This window comes from Coregonus clupeaformis, chromosome 7 (assembly GCF_020615455.1).
Source record: "Coregonus clupeaformis isolate EN_2021a chromosome 7, ASM2061545v1, whole genome shotgun sequence".
Lineage (NCBI taxonomy): Eukaryota > Metazoa > Chordata > Actinopteri > Salmoniformes > Salmonidae > Coregonus > Coregonus clupeaformis.
Genome location: NC_059198.1, coordinates 47,685,592 through 47,708,807, shown reverse-complemented (window position 1 = coordinate 47,708,807; position 23,216 = coordinate 47,685,592). Strand labels below are relative to the sequence as shown.

The window sequence follows — 23,216 nt, the reverse complement described above, 5'->3', positions numbered from 1 at the left end:
ATATATATATATATATATAATAATAGACAATAATAACTGTCAACGCAAACAAACATCAATATTTGAAGGATATGTATATTCTGCTGGATAGTTCCTTCTGTGCCACTGACTTAGTTTGGCTTTAATTACAGTTTGTCTACAAATTAATTATTGATATGTTGGATTCAAGTCTCCATCTCAACCAAACATCTAAGTTAAAGAATAGGACTAAATCAAATCAACAGTACATTTAAAGTTTGATTTGATTTAGTCCTATTCTTTAAATTAGATTTTTGGTTGAGATGGAGACGTGAATCCAACATATCAATTATCAATTTGTAGACAAACTGGAATAATTAAAGCCAGAGTAAGTTAGTGGCACAGATGGAACTATCTGTGGAGATATTCACGATTGCTGCAATAGTCTGTGCAGAATCTCGAACGGCATTGATGACTTGCATCATGTACTAATCTCAACCGCAATCCAGGTTATTTGGTTCTGCTATTAGATGAAGCACAGTGATAACACATTAATCAGTTGTATAAATAAACAAAGTATCTGACATTGTATTGTCATTTGAACTTTGCTGGGCTTTTAAATGGTTGAAAGCGCAGTGATAGGTATTTGGGTGATAACTAAACAAAAAATCTGACATTGTTTTTCCACTGGAATTTGGTTGTGCTTTTAGATGGTTGAAAGCATAGTGATAAAACATACAAAATTCAACTAACTTTTGGCTCTCTTTTTGAGTGGGTGAATATAGGTTGTTATCTCATTGATCAACGTCTCAACCAAATATTACCCAATTATCTACGTGGAAATGATTTGGTGTGCCCAGTGGGTAGACATGAATGCTAATGTATGACTGCATCCCAAATAGCATCCGTTGCCCTATGTAGTCCACTACTTTTAACAAGGGCCCATAGGGCATTTTGGACACAGCTTTATCAAATAACAGCATGTAAAATCAGGGTTTTATCTCGCTGTACCCTGTTGTACTCCTGGACAAATTGTGAAATCTGTCTAGGGTTTATCTATCTAGACTTTGTTTCTGTGTACCCCTGCTTTTTCTGGCTGTACCGCTGGCCATATGAAAAAATCTATCTCAACTTTGTCTATCTAGGGTTTGTCTGGGGATCTGAGCGCTCCAGCCGGTGACTTTGGTGCCCCAGACTATTTTTTATCCCTTTAACACTCCGGCATAATGCAATCCCTGCCCTGCAAACCACCAACATCCACCAGCCATGCGCCAGACAGTCATCCATTCGGCTAGGCCTTAATAAACTCACCATAGAGAGAAAGAGAGAGAAAAACACAATCCCTACATCCTCTCTGTCCTCTGCAGCCCGATGGAGAAGAGTACTCTAAAGTATGTCTGCCTACCAAATGGCACCCTCAGTACTAGAGTTATTTTTAGTTATTTGTATCATGTGGACACTCACTGCTAACTGACAGGCAGGCCCCCACACATCTCTCCATTCCTTCCCCTCTCTACAGGACATTGCAGTCATTTTCATCTGGCCTTCATTATTCCCGCACACACACACACACACACACACACACACACACTGCAGACATACACAGGCAGATAATGGCGTAACTGATTTTGTACATAATGTTTCTGCCACTGTCTCTTATGACCGAAAATAGCTTCTGGATATCAGGACAGCGATTACTCACCTCGTGCTTTTTTTAACGTGTTGGGCGTGAAGGATTTACTTCAGACACTCGACAAGATCCAAATCCCCGTCATTCGCAGGAGAAAGAGACGGAGATATCGGGGACGTAGGTCAGGGTGCCTTGTAAGGATCCGGCGGCGAGTGGGTCATCTGCCTCTACCATCAGTCCTGTTAGCCAACGTACAATCATTGGAAAACAAAATAGATGAGTTAAGATCACGAATATCTTTCCAAAGGAACATTAAAAACTGTAATATCTTATGTTTCACCGAGTCGTGGCTGAATGACGACATGGATAACATACAGCTGGTTGGGTTTACGCTGCATCGGCAAGATAGAACAGCTGCCTCCGGTAAGACAATGGGTGGTGGTCTGTGTATATTTGTAAACAACAGCTGGTGCACGAAATCTAATATTAAGGAAGTCTCTAGGTTTTGCTCGCCTGAGGTAGATTATCTCATGATAAGCTGTAGACCACACTATTTTCCAAGAGAGTTTTCATCTATATTTTTCGTAGCTGTCTATTTACCACAACAAACTGATGCTGGCACTAAGACCACACTCAATGAGCTGTAAAAGGCCATAAGCAAACAGGAAAACGCTTGTCTGGAGGCGGTGCTCCTGGTGGCCGGGGACTTTGATGTAGGGAAACTTACATCCGTTTGACCTCATTTCTACCAGAATGTTAGATGTGCGGCTAGAGGAGGGAAGGCTCTGGATCCCCTTTGCTCCGCACACGGAGACACATACAAGGCTCTCCCTCGCCCTCCATTTGGCAGGTCTGGCCATAATTCTATCCTCCTGATTCCTGCTTACAAGCAAAAACTAAAGCAGGAAACACCAGTGACTCGGTCAATAAAGAAGTGGTCAGATGACGCAGATGCTAAGCTACAGGACTGTTTTGCTAGCACAGACTGGAATATGTTTCTTCCGATGACATTGAGGAGTACACCACATCAGTCAATAAGTGCATTGATAATGTCGTCCCCACAGTGACTGAACGTACATACCCCAAACAGAAACCATGGATTACAGGCAACATCCGCACTGAGCTAAAGGGTAGAGCTGCCACTTTCAAGGAGAGGGACTCTAACCCGGATGCTTATAAGAAATGCCCTCCGACGAACCATCAAACAGGCAAAGTGTCAATACTAAGATTGAATTGTACTACACCGGCTCCGACACTTGTCGGATGTGGCAGGGCCTGCAAACTATTTCAGACTACAAAAGGAAGCACAGCTGCGAGCTGCCCAGTGACACGAGCCTACCAGACGAGCTAAATTACTTCTATGCTCGCTTCGAGGCAAGCAACACTGAAGCATGCATGAGAGCATCAGCTGTTATGGACGAATGTGTGATCACTCTTTCTGTAGCTGATGTGAGTAAGAACTTTAACCTCTTAAGGATCAGACCCTTTTTTTCAATTTTCGCCTAAAATGACATACCCAAATCTAACTGCCTGTAGCTCAGGACCTGAAGCAAGGATATGCATATTCTTGATACCATTTGAAAGGAAACACTTTGAAGTTTGTGGAAATGTGAAATTAATGTAGGAGAATACAACACATTAGATCTGGTAAATTATAATACAAACCAAAAAACATGCGTTTTTATTTTATTGTATTTTTTTATTATCATCTTTGAAATGTAAGCGAAAGGCCACAATATAATATTGCAGTTTAGGCGCAATTTAGATTTTTAGCAGTGTGTGTGCAAAGTTTCAGATTGATCCAGCAAAGTATTGCAATACTGGACTATTTTGTATCAAGCCTGCCCAAATGTGCCATATTGGTCAATTGATACATTTTCAAGTACATAACTATAGAGAACAGATATGGTAATACAACATGTAAGTTTACACACTCCCAGGAATGTCATACATGATGGATCATTAGCTTATGCACTAACTTTCAGACATCTAGATGGCCGGGCAGGGTGGGTTTGGAGCCAGAGACAGCAGGTGTTCAAACTGTAGAACCCAGTTCCTACATTTGAAAATAAAAATTGATTTTATCAAACTAAACTATGCTACTTAACAGCTTCTACCCCTAAGCCACAAGACTCCTGAACAGCTAATCAAATGGCTACCCAAACTATTTGCATTGTCACTTTAACTCTACCTACATGTAGATTACCTCGACTAACCTGTGCCCCTGCACATTTACTCTGTACCGGTACCCCCTGTACATAGCCTCGCTACTGTTATTTTACTGCTGCTCTTTAATTATTATTATTATTATTATTATTTTTCTATTATAATTTTTTTACTCATCTATTTTTTACTTAACACTTATTTTTCTTAAAACTGCATTGTTGGTTAAGGGCTTGTAAGGGCATTTCACTGTAAGGTCTACACCTGTTGTATTCGGCGCATGTGACAAATACAATTTTATTTTATTTGATGATGTATGTTCAGCTTGGCTCTTATCGGCAGGCCCGTTTCATGTCTTGACAAAATCGACTCAAATTACAAATGGCGGAGAGTCATGAACATTTCTGAGTGAATATCTTTAATGAACGATAAATAAATGATCCCTGACTGCACTGGAATCTAATGCATTAGAAGGCCCTCTCTGCATGGCGGTGCAGCCATAGCCAAATAATTATGTCTGTAACAGAAGTGGTCTTCCTGGTAGGTTTAGTCTAGTTAGTTTCAGTATTGGCCATTTCATTTTATGTTATGACTTCTATGTCACTCTGGCTGTTCCTGACTACTGGAATATAATGCATTACAAGTATCAGAAGTACACTCCACATAAAGTTGTAGCCATAGCCCCAAAATATGCTGTCTCTAACAACATAGATTGGTCTACCTTACAGGTTCAGCCTCGGTATTGCCCATCTGATGTGGTGTTATGACTTCTGTGTCAGTCTTATTGTGCCCATGTGACCTAACAGACGAACACTGTCTTCCCCTACAGTGTTTGATGTCAGTGTAAGGACCCGCAGACTGTTGTCACTTCTATCTCCTGGCATTAGAAAAGGACCGGTCACCATATGCATCAAAGTGGCTCACACACTTTAGCGACTGTGATATATTAGCTCTTGCTAAACCAAGAAGTCAATGGTTAAATTAGCACTCTGACTGCGGGCTAAACGATTGTGTTTGTGAAGGGCCTCCTTTGGACATGTAAGTGGTTCCATCTCCCATAGTGAGGAGTTGTTTACTTTCTCCCCACTTCCTGACATAGCTACACTACATTTTTGTCATTTAGCAGACGCTCTTATACAGAGCGACTTAAAGTTAGAGAGTGCATACATTTTTCATACTGGCCCCCCGTGGGAAACGAACCCACAACCCTGGCATTGCAAGCGCCATGCTCTACCAACTGAGCCACAGGGGACACTACACATCTTGATGCTGATCATACCACTCACATGTATAATGCACATTTAAACCATATAATAATAGTCTGGTATCTCAATATTGATTGAGACAGGTTCTTTCCAGCATTCTCCAACACCCATGGGAAGTGTAAACAGCACATTTTATTGTGTGCTTTGTATGGTTGATGGGTTGTCATTACCTTAATCCTGATTCCTGATTAGGAGAGTAAAAACTCAATGGGAATTGGGAACTTTGACTCCCTACCTAATTACAGGCTTTGAGGTTTACCAGAGAAAAGGACCGTTTGCTCACATCAAGAGGTAAGCCTTGCAATCAGCCAGCACCTTTTTAAGAAGGGATTCATTTGCAAGGTACAGTTTTGATTAGATTTGGCCCTGGCACCTTTTCGCACTGTTCAACTTAATGTTGTCTAATACAGAAGGGAACAGGAGGGGGGGGAGTCCATTTTTTGAGATGATAATTTTGATTGGAATTCAATACCCTGTTAATGCCAATGCAAATCGGCTGACAACTGGACCGTGACTCCAAAACACCCCTGGGGTGCTGTCCTGTAGTCTGGGTAGCAGTATTTTTAGCTAACATTGACAAGGAGTGGAATGTAATAGCTGAACAGAGACGGCAACCAGGCTAGCTGTCCTGCAGGACTACTGAAGTTCTTTGTCAGTACATTATATCACAAAGTATCACAGCCAACAAGGCTTGCTGCCTTACTGCAGAGCTGTCTGTCTGTCACTCTCTGGGAGTCTACCTCACATGCTCACTCACAGGGAGTCTACCTCATCAATAATGGCTACCTCATACTGTATGCTCAATAATAGGTACCTCATGCTTCAAAATGGCTACCTGATATGTTTCATAATGGCTACCTTCAGTGGAGGGTAAATGCAGGTAAATAACATTTACATTCATTTACCTTTTATCTTTTGCACGAGTGTTTACCCACCTTGGAAAAATGCATTGAAAATGTAGGGAGCGTTACTTTATTTACCGGGAATGGCGATCAGCGTTTACCCACATTTTTTTAACACTACATCACTGGCTACCTATGGTCAATGATGGTTGGGTAGATACATCTGCGATGCAATATGAAAATGGTGCTGCTAGTATGAAGCATTATTTCTGTGAAGTCAAAATAACCTGTTAATGTGGCTAGCCCCTTGACGTTTGACATGTTAATTCATGTAGAAGATGAGAATATAAATAATGATTGAACTCTTCTGGTTTTGTTAGATCACTGTATAAATTACACTGTGTTACCTTTCACTTTGTACTGTATATGTTCTTTAAATGCAATGTTCTTTGTCATGTGTTTGTTGTACAGTTATAGTGCCCTGATTTGGTAAAGCACACTCTTCGAAAAAAAAGTTCCTTATAGAACATAAATTCCTTGCTTCATATATGGAACCCCTAAAACGTCTATATAGAATCCTTGTAGGGGTTATTGTCACGATCGTCGTTAATAGAGGAGGACCAAGGCGCAGCGTGGAATGCGAACAATTTATTTAATTTGAATGAACACACGAACAAAACAACAAAACGAAAACGTGACGTCCCTGGTTACATACACGAACCAACACGGAACAAGAAACCACAATGAATGAATGCCTAACGGCTACCTAAGTATGACTCCCAATCAGAGACAACGAGCTACAGCCGTCTCTGATTGGGAGCCACCCTGGCCAACATAGATATACAAAAAACTAGAATACCCAAAGGAAACTCACACCCTGGCTCAACATACAAGTGTCCCCAGAGCCAGGGCGTGACAGTACCCCCCCTAAAGGCGCGGACTCCGGCCGCGCCAACCAAACACCACAGGGGAGGGACCGAGTGGGCACTCCACCTTGGCGGCGGATCCGGCTCCGGGCCTGAGCCCCACTCCCTCTCCAACCCCCCAAAGTACCCCTGGTCCGGCGTGAAGCAGCTGACCGGTGCTGAACCAGGCACCAGTGGAACAGGCACGGGCTGTGCCGGACTGACGACGCACACCACTGGCTTGGTGTGGGGAGCAGGAACGGGCCGAGCCGGGCTGACGAAACGCACCCCTGACTTGGTGCGGGGAGCAGGAGCGGGCCGGACCGGGCTGACGAAGCGCAACACTGACTTGGTGCGGGGAGCAGGAACGGACCGAGCTGGGCTGACGAAGCGCACCACTGACTTGGTGCGGGGAGCAGGAACGGGCCGAGCCGGGCTGACGAAGCGCACCACTGACTTGGTGCGGGGAGCAGGAACGGGCCGAGCCGGGCTGACGACGCACACCATTGGCCTGGTGCGGGGAGCAGGGACAGGCCGGACCGTACTGGGGACACACACCACTGGTCCTACACAGGGATCTGGAATGGGCCAGACCGGACTGGTAATACACCCCAGTACCTCTCGCCGTGCCTCTACACCTTCCATCCCCTCTTCGACCAGTGGCCCCCGTAACCTGGCGGCCTCCTCTGCCAACCCGCTGGGCCGCTCTGCCGTGGTCTCCTGCTGGCCCGTCGTCCACGGCGTTAGCCCCCCCCTAAAAGTTTTCTGGGCGTCTCTCCTACCCGTGGACCAGGTCTCCATGTCCCTCGCCAGCCTTTCGCCCTTCTGCTTCCATGTCAAGCCCTTCTCTTCCTCACCCGGCTTGACCCAGTCGAGGAGGCGAAGGAGATCTGCTAGAGATGTCCCTGGCGATGGCTCCTGGACACGCTGCTTGGTCCAATCTTGGTGGTTTCTTCTGTCACGATCGTCGTTAATAGAGGAGGACCAAGGCGCAGCGTGGAATGCGAACATTTTATTTAATTTGAATGAACACACGAACAAAACAACAAAACGAAAACACAACGTCCCTGGTTACATACACGAACCAACACGGAACAAGAAACCACAATGAATGAATGCCTAACGGCTACCTAAGTATGACTCCCAATCAGAGACAACGAGCTACAGCCGTCTCTGATTGGGAGCCACCCTGGCCAACATAGATATACAAAAAACTAGAATACCCAAAGGAAACTCACACCTTGGCTCAACATACAAGTGTCCCCAGAGCCAGGGCGTGACAGTTATTTTTCAGAACCTTAGAGGTTCTACTTTACTGAACCAGAGTGGTTCCAAATAGAACCCTGCATGGTGCCATTTATGAATTATGACTACTACTAATCTTTTTTGCTAAGAATATAAATTAATAAACTATTAAATAATGGACAAAAGAATATCAGATTTGTTTTAAATGTATTGTCATTATATGCAAAGATAGTTGGGAAATAGACACTGATGGCCAGGGAGGCATCTCTTTGGTGAATGATGGCTCACGTCAACTCTGCCTGACTTCTTTAAAATAAAATACCAGACAATAAAATAAAATACAATGCAATACAATACAACTTTGTCCATTAGTTACAGCGAACAACAAAAGTTTGTCTTCTGCCCCGTTCTCAACCCCCCCAAACAGCAGACCTCACACATACAGTTGAAACGAGCACAGGTTCAAGCTGCAGTGCAGCGCCCCTGGATGGAGAGAATGTTGTAGGGTTAAGGGCACTGCTCAAGGGCCCAACAGTAGGGGAATATTTTGAGGATGTGAACCCAGTTGTCAGATCAATTCTGCCTGTTTTTTCCAGGCCCGCCCAGGATTCGAACCGGCCAAACATGAAATAATATTCAGAAATAAGCAAAATGAAGACAAAATGCTATGCAGACATATCATTTTTATTATTATGATGTAGAAGAACAACTTACATGCAGTTGTTGTCAGCAGCAGCCGAAAGAAAGATCCTCTGCCTCTGATAGTTCTGGGTTACTGCCAGACTGAGCAAAACATAGATAGTGTGTTAAAAGTCATGTAATGATTAACTAGGCTATTGAATCACCAAGACTTATTATACATAATTTATTATAAATAATTGATGCATTATACCCTCTCAGTCAGCAATAGTATTCTAATGGCTTCATGAAACAGTCCCCTCAATTGACTCCACACTGAAATACTGAAATAAAAGTAACAATCAGCTAATTGCCAATGTCAAGCTGGGTCTGTAGCTAACTGTGTCGGACGTCACCTGCCATTTTTCTAACCAGGATAAATTATGCAGCAGCATCATTAATATGGATATAAATGTCAATGCAAAACAGCTGAAACAAATTAAAAAGGAATTTCAAAGTTTGATGTGACATTATTTATTTTTTTAGCTGTTGTTTTTTAAAATCCCCATTACACTCTGGGGTATAGGGATAGAACCCTCAAGGTTCTTTGCCTTCATTGGGTATATACAGTGAGCTCCAAAAGTATTGGGACAGTGAACATTTATTTTGTGGTTTTGGCTCTGTACTCCAGCACTTTGGATTTAGAAATTACAACACTTTTTGTACATAGTCCCCCCATTTTAGGGGACCAAACGTATTGGGGACAAATTCACTTGTGTTTGTTAAAGTAGTAACAAGTTAAGTATTTGCTCTATTTCCATAGCACGCAATGACTACATCAAGCTTGTGACTCTACACATTTGTTGGATGCATTTGCTGTTGGTTTTGGTTGTGTTTCAGATTATTTTGTGCCCAATAGAAATTAATGGTAAACATTGTATTTTGGAGTCACTTTTATTGTAAATAAGGATATAATATGTTTCTAAACACTTATACATTAATGTGGATGCTACTGTGATTATGGATAATCTTGAATGAATCGTTAATAATGATGAGTGAGAAAGTTACAGACGCACAAATATCATACCCCCCAAAAATAAATGCTAACCTCCCATGTTATTGCAATGGTGAGAGGTCTTGGGGGTATGATATTTGTTGTTTCTGTAACTTTCTCACTCATCATTATTTACGATTCCTTCAAGTGCTTTCGTCTTTAAAGAGTTTATAAGGATTTCACTAACCCCAAAAACTTGAATCTCAAAAAAGGCTGCAGTTTTAGATGCTTCACGTTTATAAATCCCAGGCTAAAGCTTTGAATATGACATTTGGAATATGTTACATTGAAGACTCGCAGGTTTGTCTATGTGTTAGCATACCAGCAGCCTACTTACAACTAATAGACTATGCTTCCTATGCTTCTCTACAGAATATCTCCACATTTTCTAATATTTTGGACTGAGATTTAGCACTTATTCAATATTTCAGTTTTAAACTTGCTATAACTTTAGAGGGTAACTTATACAATAATGCTGGTTATGCAATACATTTAAAGTAGAGCTCTGATATTTTGTCTCTGGTTTCTCTTACAGCTTCATTCCAACTCAGACAAAGGGGACGGCTCCGTAAGGTACATTCTGAGCGGGGAAGGCGCTGGGAGTATATTCATCATCAACGAGGTGACTGGAGATATTCATGCAACGGAGAGCCTGGACCGGGAGAGGAAAGCACACTACGTCCTCCACGCACAAGCTTTTGACCGCAACACTGAAAAGCCCCTGGAACCGAAGTCAGAATTCATAATCAAAGTCCAGGACATCAATGATAACGCCCCCAAATTTCCAGATGGTCCTTTTGTAGCTGCTGTGCCTGAGATGTCTGGAGTGGGTAAGGACAGCCCAGTAATTTGTTACCTGCTTCCAATAAGTTTACTTGAATTTGTATTTACTAGATAAGAGTTGGCGGCCATTTTGGCTTTATAGGTGTGTATCCTTTATCTAGGAATGTATTTTACCCATAACATATCTAAGAATTAAGTTTAAATTCACAACTTGTTATTATTTAAACTATTTATGTTTTATTCAGAATTCAACAGAATCTTAAACGTCTGGCACGTATGTATTCATGTACAACAACAGGATTATAAAAACCTGCAAAATGCTCTGTGTTATACCTTCCCTATCCTCTCAGTTGGTTCATCTTGTTTCATTTCCATTTTCATATTTTCACATGCCAGTGGAGTCTTCCCTCCTTCCTCTTTCTCTTTTTTGTTTATATTTTCCAACTCTCGCTCTTACTCTCTCTCTCTGACGGTTCCCCTGGATGGGGAAGGGAAGGTCTTTATGAAGCACTCAATAGTGCTCCCCGTCATCTCTCCCTCCATCCCTCTCTCTGACCGCCGAGACTGCAAGCCTCTGGAAGCCTCCACATCAAGGAGAGAAAGCCTCCACTCGCCTCCTCTGAGGACTTGCTCCTGATATGCCCAGCATCTTGTGGCAGCATCTTTGTTAGTCTTTTTTAATTCTACCGTTCAGTTTTTAGCTTGTGACAAACAAAAGCGGTGGTTTTCTCAGTCCAATTAATTTCTCCCTGCCTGGAAACCAAATGGCTCAACAAAAAAAATTGTGCTGATAATCATGTTTTTGGACTCTTGGATAGATTTGTGAAAGTTGGTGTCATTTTCAATGATTGATCTATCAATGCCACTTTTTGTGTTCTTTGAACCAGTTTCCTCCTCTCTGTCCACATGTCCAAATTCCCCCATTGGTTAATCTTTTTGAGCTTCTTAGGTGTTTTGAAAAATGACAAAGTGGTGGCCTGGGGTGGTCTAGCGAATAGGGCCGCTGTCTTCGTTGCGTTGCAATGGACTTGAACAGCTTTGCCAGTTTGCTCAGTGTAGACCTGGGGACTGTCCAAAATATATTAACCTCAGTAAACCCCAGGAGACTTGTAAGGGCCTTTTACATAAACAGTCAATATGCCCCTTGATGCCTTCTTGCATTTTTATGAGCAAACATGCATGCCTTAGAGCTGTGACGGTAAAAATCTGTCTACAAAGCCCCTGCATGCATGTTTTAATCCTCTATGAGGCCCTGTTACACACTGGACAATAGTAGTTTAGTAACCTCAATGGAAATGTTTGCTAGACGATAAAAGCTGACAGGAATGTTTGATGTAGTTGCTGTAGAAATTGGTATGTCACTAGCTAAGTATTGGATGAATGTTTTGCTGGCTCATTAAAACCCCCTAAGGTCAATGTCGGTGCCCCCGCTGGAATTGAATTTGCATAATAAATAAAAATTCCATAAAAATCAGTCCGTTTAAGCTAGAGATATCCGTTGTTTTGCATTGCATGCGTCTCAATCCACAGCATCCGCCTTTGTCGCATTTCCGCATTTGCTAGAAATTGTCTGTAGCGTTCGAATGGTTTGGCCTAAAGTCTCATCTATGGAAAGATGAGACTCTCACGAACATGATGGTGTTCTCCGTGTTGCTCTACGACCTCTACACTATCAGGCGACTCGTCTGAAGTCGGTCCAGCCGATCTGCCAACTTCTGTCTGTAGCGTCCGAACCGTTTGGGCTATATGATGCTATTATGACCCCTATGTGCAAAGGTGAGACTCTCGCGAACATGTACATGTCAGTTGTTTTGCTCTAGGATGCCCACAGACCTCACAAGACTCGTCTGGAGGTCCCCCGGTACCAGTTGAAAACCAGACAGGGCTTAGACTCTGATGGGTTAACAAACCGCCATGTTAATTTAATTGGCTACTGGTTTAAGAGCTTCCGTGTTGCATGTATTGTGTTGCTTAGACGTTTTATTATTTGACTCTTTTGAGGAAAATCCACTGGTCTGAAAAGTTTCTGTTGTTTCCTGGAAAAACTTCAACAACGCCAACCGGCCAGGTAGCTAATCCATACAACATGTAGATTCAATCAACATTGATGATCCGAGGGGAAGAATCAAGGACCACAAAGGGGAAAATAATAACCATTTTTCGCACCCTCCCGCCCCCTCCTTTTGCTTGTGTCCATTAAAGCCATTCATCTTCCGCCTGCTAGTGTCAAATCGGCTGTAACAATCAACTGTCCTCACACTCCACGGCACTAATCCTCCTGCGTTTGTCAATACTAATGCTCTCCAGCCCAGGAAGGGGCTGTCTGGAAGTGTGGCGGCTAATTGCCTGTGATGTTCCTTTTTTCCTGTCTAAATTGATTAGCTGGGCACGTGCCAGGGTATTCCAATGTTACCATTTCACTTCTCAGAATTGAACTGCAGAAATCACATTTTTGAGAATCAGATGGAAGGGGAATGAATACATTTTCTACTTGTCTACTCGATTTTGGTCTCTGATAGACACTCCTGCTTGAACATTTTTAAATGGACATCAGGAGGTGTGCATTTCTCTCTCTCTCTCTCTGTGTCTCTCTCTGTCTCTCTCTCTCTCTCTCTCTCTCCGCTTTCGTATCTGTCTATGCACAGCTGGCTGGAATCTTGTTGTTAAATAGATGTAAAATCTGAGGGTGTTTTCATCCAATAAATATGGAACTGTGACAATCATTGGTAGTAATTATTACATTATATTTGTTCTGTTCTAGAACGTTTAGATATTAAATTGAATTCAAGGCCCCAATATAAAAGATGGAACACACATTTTAATACTCTACCAATTCCTTAATCTAAACCCTTGCCAAGTGAGAAATGGGGATCCCTATATGTGCTGTCACCTGTCATAAAATACAGATCAATGCTACCAAACAGGACCTGGCAAGGAGAAAGTAATTTTGTGTACGATGCAGTGGTTTTACATTTCAACAATCCATATTACATGAAAACCAGTGGCGGTCGGTGCCGTTTATTTTCATGAGCATGGCCTTATTTCTATTACAGCATATTGGATGACTGTCATTCATATTCCACTCACCTTTTCCCTTAGCTTGTGGACTCCAATGCACAACACATCAGCTGTATGTGACCAGGCGAAAAAACCTTTCCAAGCCAAACCATATCATAACCGCTACACACAGCCTACATCGTTGTCACCATATTAGCTAAAGTAACATCATATTCAACATAGCTAATAGAACTGACGAGTTAGTAAACCCACTACAATCATGTAGTAACATTACAGTGTACAGTCAGTAAGCAGTTTAGCACTTACACCGGCGGGCCCCGGTGACAATACATTAGTAAAATCAAAAGCTAACCTTGACTTGGAAGAGTTCCAGTGTTGTGTTGGATAGTCATAGCCAGCTAGTTAACATAGCATCCCTCTGTTTGAGCAGGGTGTTTGAGTAGGCTAAACTAGCTAGCTGCATTTGCTAGCTAAGTAAGTGAAACTGAATGTGAAAAAAATGACAATCTCTCTATCTCTCTCTTGCTTCTCCTTCATTCTTGAATAAATTAATTTGTTCAAAACTGTTCAACTATTGTCTTTCTCTCTCTTTGAGTCAACTACTCACCACATTTTATGCACTGCAGTGCTAGCTAGCTGTAGCTTATGCTTTCAGTACTAGATTCATTCTCTGAACCTTTGATTGGGTGGACAACATGTCAATGTATGCTGCAAGAGCTCTGATAGGTTGGAGGACGTCCTCCAGAAGTTGTCATAATTACTGTGTAAGTCTATGGAAGAGGGTGAGAACCATGAGCCTCCTACGTTTTGTATTGAAGTAAATGTACCCAGAGGAAGATGGAAGCTAGCTGTCCTCCAGCTACACTATGGTGCTTCCCTACAGAGTGCTGTTGAGACTACAGTAGACCTTGATTGCAAAACAGTGTGTTTTGGACAATTATTTGGTGATGTGACTATATTTAGTATAGTTGTATCTAAAAATGATAACTTTTTAAATGTTTTACAATTTGTATTTTTATGAAATTCACTGAGGAACCTCCACTGATGAAAAAAAAAAATGTTAGATGTTGTTTTACAAGGGTATTAAAATGTCAATTTTTACCTGTCTGTTGCACTAGGATAACGATTCTATAGCCCGTTGTTGTCCAAAACTGAAATAAGCGTATTATCAAAGTTTTACGAGAGCAGTAAGTGCTGAGGCAATGCTTCCTGAAGCTTTCAGACTGATGACTGTCTCAGGAAGCATTGCCTCAGCACTTACTGCTCTCGTAAAACTTTGATAATACGCTTATTTCAGTTTTGGACAACAACGGGCTATAGAATCGTTTTAAGGTGAGGCAAATATAGATCAGTTTGCCACACCACATTTGATATTATGTTGTAATCTACAAAAACAAACTGGTGGTTGTCTGAAACATCATTCAATTTCTAGTCATACAATTGTAAAATGCTTGTTGTGTATTCTGCTAGGCAGATTCAAAGTACTCTGTACTCAGTCGATAAACTACCCCATGAACCGGAATTGTTTCCAAAACAAACATTGCCATCCATTAAAGAAGAGTTTGGGGAAACTTTGAGAAACAAAATATGTGGTAGTAATACTGAATTGACAGAGTGAGGACAGACAGTCTCTTTTTGCTGTGTGGGGTTGATCTTCCGATTTTCACTGAAAAGGAATAAAAAAGAACCTGGTCTGTTGTAATCCCATTTAAGACGGCCAACTTGAGCTCTCAAAACTGCATTAAATGTATTGTGGTCCCTGCAATAAGTCAACAGTAGATAGTGTAGATGGATTTAAACTAATGGGAGGTAATAAAAGTAAGCAGGGACGAGCCAGGGGTAACAATAAGATGAGATATGTGACCAGGGTTGTAAGAGGAGAAAATCATCCACCATCTGGGCTGAACTACCAGAGAAAAAACATGGATCACAAAAGCTATTATAGTCCTTCTGTTGGCAAGTTACTGTACTGTAGTAGGCTAGTATTAATGGAAACATATTTTATTTAACAACTTGAAACTTCTGAATGCAAATACCCATTTTATATAGGTGTAATAATAATTAGTTTGTTTTGGAAATAAATACCTCACACTTCCTATCATAGCCTACATGTTGATAAGCTCTACATTTTGTTTACATTGTATTTGTCAGGTTTTGGCCATGACTGTTCGGGTTTTGGTCACTAGATGTCCCCATTGCACCTTTTTTGTACCTTTTGTTTTTCTTGCTCTAATTATTGTTTGCACCTGTAGGTCATTCCCTTGTTAGTATTTATACCCTGTGTGTTCCTCAGTTCCTTGCTCAGTGTTTGTAAGTTAGCACCCAGCCCCAGCCCAAGCCTTGTTTTATATAGATATTTCTCTGGTGGGATTTTCCAGAGGTTCTCTGGTTTAGTTCTTGTGTTTTGTTTGAGTAGTCTTTTGAGGTTTGTTTTTCCCTGCTGTTTTTTACCACTTTGTGGAGTTTCTTTTGTTTTTTGGAGGTTTTCCTCTTTGTGCCTCTTGGCTTTATTTTTGGACATTGTGGATTTAGTTTCTTTGCCTGAAGATTTTGTTCTTTAATTAAACCACCATCTCTAGTACAGCTGTGTCTGCCTCATCTTCTGGGTTCTGACAATTATTAGTGACTGTTTCTCGCACCGGGTCGTGACAGAAACACTGAGCCATTATTATGAACCCAGAGGCAGCCAGTACCCAGGATCTTTTTTCCATGCTGTCCCACCATGAGGGGACTGTCCAACGCCACGAAGCTGCTCTGGTTCAGCAAGAGGCCTTAATGGCTAGACATTCTCAACTTCTGTCAGAGATGCTGACTTCCATAAAGCAGATTTCGGATCGACTTTCCCCGGCAACCGCTTCTGCTCCAGTTCATCCGATTCAAGGGCCCCTGGCAGTTAATCCCCTGGCTGAACCTCGTCTGCCGCCTCCCCAACGGTTCTCAGGGGATCCGAGTGTTTGTAAGGGTTTTTTCACCCAATGTTCTCTCTCCTTTGAGCTGCAACCATCGTCGTTTCCCACCGACCGGTCCAAGATAGCATATATCATCACCCTGCTGTCGGAAAAGGCCCTAGCCTGGGCTACTGCTGTGTGGGATGCCCAAAGTCCCTGCTGTGCCAGCTACTCTACCTTTGCTGAAGAATTCAAGCGAGTGTTTCAAGGTCCTACCAACGGCCCTGACTCAGCCAAACAGCTCCTGACTCTCCGCCAAGGTCGGCGCAGCGTGACGGACTATGCCATCCAGTTCCGCACTGTGGCAGCAGCAAGTGGCTGGAACGACGAGGCGCCACAGTGTGTTTTTTGAAGGGTCTTTCTGACACCATCCAAGATGAACTGGCCACTCGGGAACCACCGGACAACCTCGAGTCCCTTATCAAGTTGGCTTCACGCATAGACCAGCGTCTGAGAGAGAGAGAACAAAACCATAGACCGCTCACCCTAGCTCCTATCGGTTCCAGCTCCGAGTCTCCACCTTTATCCTCGCTGGCTCCACCAGAACCCATGCAGGTTGGACGCATCTCCCAGGCTGAGAGAGACCGCCGGATGAGGGAGCGATGCTGTCTATATTGCGGCAAACCGGGCCATTTCCGCTCCACGTGTCCCGGGCTCCAGGGAAACGCACTCTCCCGTGCAGGCCTGGGAGGACTGTAACGGGAAACATAACCTCCTCCCATCCATCCAACTCCCGCCTGCTCATTCCAGTTACCCTTTCCTGGGACGACCACGAGTTTTCTCTTCAAGCCTTGGTAGACTCTGGAGCCGCAGGTAACTTCATGGATGGGATCTGGGCGAAGGAGAATGGCGTTCCTTCTGAACCTCTAAGTGACCCCATAAGGGTTACTACGTTGGATAGAAGTCCTTTGGGATCTGGACTTGTCACTCGTGCCACTACCCCCTTACGACTTTCAGTTTCCCAACACCAGGAAGTGATGAACTTTCATCTGATCTCCTGTTCCGAAGTTTCCTCTCGTCCTTGGTTATCCCTGGCTTCACAGCCATAACCCTCACATCGACTGGTCTGTGGGCACTATCAAGCAGTGGGGTCCTACGTGCCAAGCCACTTGTATCTTCCCCGAGTTCCCAGAGTTCTCCTTCCGAGTCTCTAGAATCCATCGACTTGTCCCGAGTTCCCGAGTGTTACCATGACCTCAAACTGGTATTTAGCAAACAGAGGGCCACCAAACTACCACCCCATAGACCTTACGATTGCACCATCGACCTGTTGCCGGGGACCTGCCCTCCCAGGGGTCGGATCTTTTCCCTTTCTCCTCCCGAACGAGCTGCTATGGATACCTACATCAAGGACGCTCTGACAGCAGGCCTCATGCGTCCATCTACCTCGCCGGGCGGGAGCAGGGTTTTTCTTTGTGGCCAAGAAAGACGGTGGATTACGACCTTGCATCGACTACCGGGGACTCAATGCCATAACCGTCCGTAACCGCTACCCGCTACCCCTTATGGCCACAGCCTTTGAGCTGCTCCAGGAAGCAGTTGTCTTCACTAAGCTTGACCTGCGGAACGCATACCATCTTGTGCGGATCAAACCCGGGGACGAGTGGAAGACCGCTTTCAACACGCCTACTGGTCACTACGAATACTCGGTGATGCCCTTCGGCCTGACCAACGCTCCGGCTGTGTTCCAAGCGCTCATAAACGATGTGCTTAGGGATATGCTTAACATCTTTGTGTTTGTTTACTTGGATGACATCCTCATCTTTTCGAGCTCCCTTCAAGAACACACTAAGCATGTCAGACAAGTGCTCAAACGCCTCCTAGACAGCCATTTGTACGTTAAGCCGGAGAAGTGTGAATTCCATTCCTCTCGAGTACAATTCCTGGGATTTATAGTGGAACCCGGACAAGTCCAGATGGACCCCAAGAAGGTAGAGGCGGTAGCGGATTGGCCCACCCCCAAGTCCGTTAAGGAAGTTCAGCGTTTCCTGGGCTTCACCAACTTTTACCGCAAGTTCATCAAGAACTTCAGCTCGGTGGCAGCCCCTCTCTCGGCGGTAACCAAGGGTGGCAACACAAGGTTTCTGTGGGGTAGAGAAGCTGAGACGGCCTTCCAAGGACTCAAGCAGCGCATCCTCTCTGCTCCCATCCTGACACTACCAACGGCGGATGAACCTTTTGTGGTGGAGGTAGACGCATCAGAGGTTGGGGTTGGAGCTGTCCTGTCTCAGAGGGGTGAAGACAAGAAGCTTCATCCTTGCGCCTTCTTCTCTCACCGGCTTACCCCGGCCGAGAGGAATTACGATGTGGGGGATCGTGAACTCCTAGCGGTTAAGATGGCATTGAAGGAATGGAGACACTGGCTCGAGGGGGCTTCTCAACCGCTTTCAAGTGCTTACGGACCACAAGAATCTGGAGTATATCCAGCAGGCGAAGCGGTTGAACGCCAGACAAGCTCGATGGTCTCTTTTCTTCAGCCGATTTCAGTTTATCCTCACCTATAGACCCGGGTCGAAGAATCTCAAACCGGACGCCTTGTCACGAATCTACTCTCCTGCCATTCGAGAAGATACTGACATGACTGTCCTTCCGGCCGCTAAGATCGTGGCTCCGATCTCGTGGCAAGTGGAGGATACCGTGAAACAAGCTCAAGCCATCGAACCGGGCCCTGGAGGAGGTCCTGCTAATCGGTTGTTTGTTCCCAAGGCAGCAAGGTCCCAAGTCCTTCGGTGGGGGGCACTCCTCTCGCCTCACCTGTCACCCGGGCGTAGGCCGCACCTTGGAGTTCATCCAGCGTAAGTTCTGGTGGCCCACCATAAAAGAAGACGTTGCCACTTTCATCAAGGCCTGTTCCGTGTGCTGCCAGGGCAAATCTTCTCACCTCCGCCCTCAAGGACTCCTTCACCCTCTATCTATTCCCCACCGACCCTGGTCCCATATCTCGTTGGACTTTATTACTGGCCTTCCTCTGTCCCATGGTAACACTACGATCCTAGTCATCATCGACAGGTTTTCTAAGGCGGCCAGGTTTGTTCCTTTGACCAAATTACCTTCTGCCAAGGAAACAGCTGAGTTGGTGATTAACCATGTGTTCCGAGTCTTTGGGATTCCGCAAGATATGGTTTCCGACAGAGGTCCCCAGTTCGCCTCAAGGTTTTGGAAGGCCTTCTGCCAACTCATAGGGGCCACGGCCAGTTTATCTTCAGGGTACCATCCGAGTCCAATGGCCAAACTGAGAGGATGAATCAGGAGCTGGAAACCACCCTCAGATGCATGGTTTCCAACAACCCGTCCACTTGGTCATCCTTCATTGTTTGGGCTGAGTACGCGCACAACACCTTGTGCTCCTCCTCCACTGGTATGTCCCCGCATGAGTGTCAGTTTGGCTATGCGCCTCTATTGTTCCCGGACCAGGAGGCAGAAGTCAGAGTGCCTTCAGCCTCGAGGTTCATCAGACGCTGTCGGCTTACGTGGAAGAAGGCACGTCTTAATCTTCTGCGTTCCTCTCAGCAGTACCAACGACAAGCCAACAGAGGTCGCCGTCCCGGTCCTACCCTGTACCCCGGCCAGAGAGTATGGCTCTCAACTAAGAACCTACCACTACGGGTGGAGTCTCGCAAGCTGTCCCAGAGGTTCATCGGTCCCTTTAAGATTGCCAGGAGAGTCAATCCCGTTACTTTTTCGCCTGCACTTACCCAGATCACTTAAGATCAATCCAACATTTCACATTTCTTTATTAAAACCTGTTGTTTTTTCTCCCCTTATCCCGGCAGGCAGACCTCCCCCCTCCGCCCCGTGTCATCGGTGGCCAGTCGGCTTATACCGGCCCACCAGATACTGGATTCCCGCCGGGTGCAGCGGTCCTGGCAGTATCTGGTGGACTGGGAAGGCTACGGTCCCGAGGAGCGCTCCTGGGTTCCTGCCAAGGACATACTGGACCCTGACCTCATTCGCCAGTTCAGGGCCCTCCACCCTGAGAAGGCTGGTAGGAACGTCAGGAGCCGTTCCTAGGAGGGGGATTCTGTCAGGTTTTGGCCATGACTGTTCGGGTTTTGGTCACTAGATGTCCCCATTGCACCTTTTTTGTACCTTTTGTTTTTCTTGCTCTAATTATTGTTTGCACCTGTAGGTCATTCCCTTGTTAGTATTTATACCCTGTGTGTTCCTCAGTTCCTTGCTCAGTGTTTGTAAGTTAGCACCCAGCCCCAGCCCAAGCCTTGTTTTATATAGATATTTCTCTGGTGGGATTTTCCAGAGGTTCTCTGGTTTAGTTCTTGTGTTTTGTTTGAGTAGTCTTTTGAGGTTTGTTTTTCCCTGCTGTTTTTTACCACTTTGTGGAGTTTCTTTTGTTTTTTGGAGGTTTTCCTCTTTGTGCCTCTTGGCTTTATTTTTGGACATTGTGGATTTAGTTTCTTTGCCTGAAGATTTTGTTCTTTAATTAAACCACCATCTCTAGTACAGCTGTGTCTGCCTCATCTTCTGGGTTCTGACAATTATTAGTGACTGTTTCTCGCACCGGGTCGTGACAGTATTCCTTAAAGCGGAAGATCAGTTTTCTTAGATTTGCATTAAAATACAAATTATTTGTCATGTTTACTACTCGGTACTATGTACTACTAGGTAGTGATTAAAAAGATTGCATTTGACTCAATTGATAATAAAAATGACTTTGTGTTTAGATTACATTGCACAAAAAGCTACATTTCTCTGAGGTTTTGATCAATAAACAAATCCCAAAGGTAACCATTCTCTGTGTTTATAAATAATGCTACATATTGTATTTCAAACATATTCATTTCCTTAATACCATCCATTTTTTAAAAAGGCATACGATGAGGGGACACATATACAATCATGAAAACAAAAGTATCCGAAACAATTTTCAAGCCTAATTTTGATTATTTTTCTTCTTTCCAGGTACTTCGGTATATCAAGTTACTGCTACGGACGCCGATGACCCCACATATGGGAATAGTGCCCGAGTTGTCTACAGTGTTCTCCAAGGACAACCATATTTCTCTGTTGATCCGAAAACTGGTAAGACACATTATTGTACACATCACCTTACATTGACTAATGGGACAATGTGCATGTCCTTGACATTTGTATTAGAGGCTCGCTCTCTGAGCTACTGTTCTCAGCCTTGAATAGAGAAAAATGGTCATGAAGTGGTTTAAAACTGTTTCACTGTTTTCAAAAACGCATATTTTGTTTTAGCAGTCCTTACATGTTTCTATAAAATATTTAATGGGGATGGCAAAGTCCAAGTACACACAATGGTTATGTGTCTGTGTAAGGTAGGGATGGTGTGTAGCATACATACAGTGGGGAGAACACGTATTTGATACACTGCCGATTTTGCAGGTTTTCCTACTTACAAAGCATGTAGAGGTCTGTAATTTTTTATCATAGGTACACTTCAACTGTGAGAGACGGAATCTAAAACAAAAATCCAGAAAATCACATTGTATGATTTTTAAGTAATTAATTTGCATTTTATTGCATGACATAAGTATTTGATCACCTACCAACCAGTAAGAATTCCGGCTCTCACAGACCTGTTAGTTTTTCTTTAAGAAGCCCTCCTTTTCTCCACGCATTACCTGTATTAACTGCACCTGTTTGAACTCGTTACCTGTATAAAAGACAACTGTCCACACACTCAATCAAACACACTCCAACCTCTCCACAATGGCCAAGACCAGAGAGCTGTGTAAGGACATCAGGGACAAAATTGTAGACCTGCACAAGGCTGGGATTGGCTACAGCACAATAGGCAAGCAGCTTGGTGAGAAGGCAATAACTGTTGGCGCAATTATTAGAAAATGGAAGAAGTTCAAGATGACGGTGAATCACCCTTGGTCTGGGGCTCCATGCAAGATCTCAATGCCAAGAGTGTGCAAAGCTGTCATCAAGGCAAAGGGTGGCTATTTGAAGAATCTCAAAAATTAAATATATTTTGATTTGTTTAACACTTGTTTGGTTACTACATGATTCCATATGTGTTATTTCATTGTTTTGATGTCTTCACTATTATTCTACAATGTACAACATAGTAAAAATAAAGAAAAACTCTTGAATGAGTAGGTGTGTCCAAACTTTTGACTGGTAGTGTATATAAAAGGACAGACACAAAAGGACTGTCACGCCCTGGCTCTGGGGACTCTTAAATGTTGAGCCAGGGTGTGTAGGTTCTATGTTTAGTTTTCTATGTTTTTGTTCTAGATCGTTTAGATCTATGTTGGCCAGGGTGGTTCCCAATCAGAGGCAGCTGTAGCTCGTTGTCTCTGATTGGGGACCATACTTAGGCAGCTTGTTGGCACCAGTTTATTGTGGGATCTTGTTCCGTAAAGGTTTGTGTTGTGTAACCTCAGGACTTCACGTATCGTTTGTTGTTTTTGTTGTGTGTTCAGTTCATTAAATAAAATGTACGCTTATCACGCTGCGCCTTGGTTCCACGAGTCATCAAACGATCGTGACAAGGACAGACACTTCAAAACCTGGTTTATATTATTTATTTTTTGACTGTCCCTTTTTACATTTATGAATGTGTTATTCAATGCGTTTCTATGGGTTTTATTAGTAAAGGCCAAAATCAATATTTTATCAAATATTTTAATTTTATTTTGGGGGGATACCTAAAGTGGTCCTAAAATTCCAAATCAAATAGCTAAATGATCCATAGTATGACCATATTAAAATAATTCCATATGTCAGCTTAGCACCCCCCCTCCCACAATGTCTTAGACTCTAAATAATTAGTATGATATGTTATGTTTTGTGTGGT

General features: G+C 43.6%; 1 protein-coding gene across 3 annotated transcripts in view; it reads left to right on the top strand.

Annotated features, from left to right (window-relative positions):
• LOC121569813 (cadherin-18-like) overlaps nucleotides 1-23,216 on the top strand; it is a 346,107-nt gene that overhangs the window by 236,381 nt on the left and 86,510 nt on the right. For all 3 annotated transcript variants that reach the window (XM_041881031.2, XM_041881032.1, XM_041881033.2), the window contains 2 exons: nucleotides 10,216-10,510; nucleotides 21,347-21,466. In XM_041881031.2, the coding sequence (XP_041736965.1) occupies nucleotides 10,216-10,510; nucleotides 21,347-21,466 (415 nt within the window). The remainder of the gene's footprint in view (nucleotides 1-10,215; nucleotides 10,511-21,346; nucleotides 21,467-23,216) is intronic.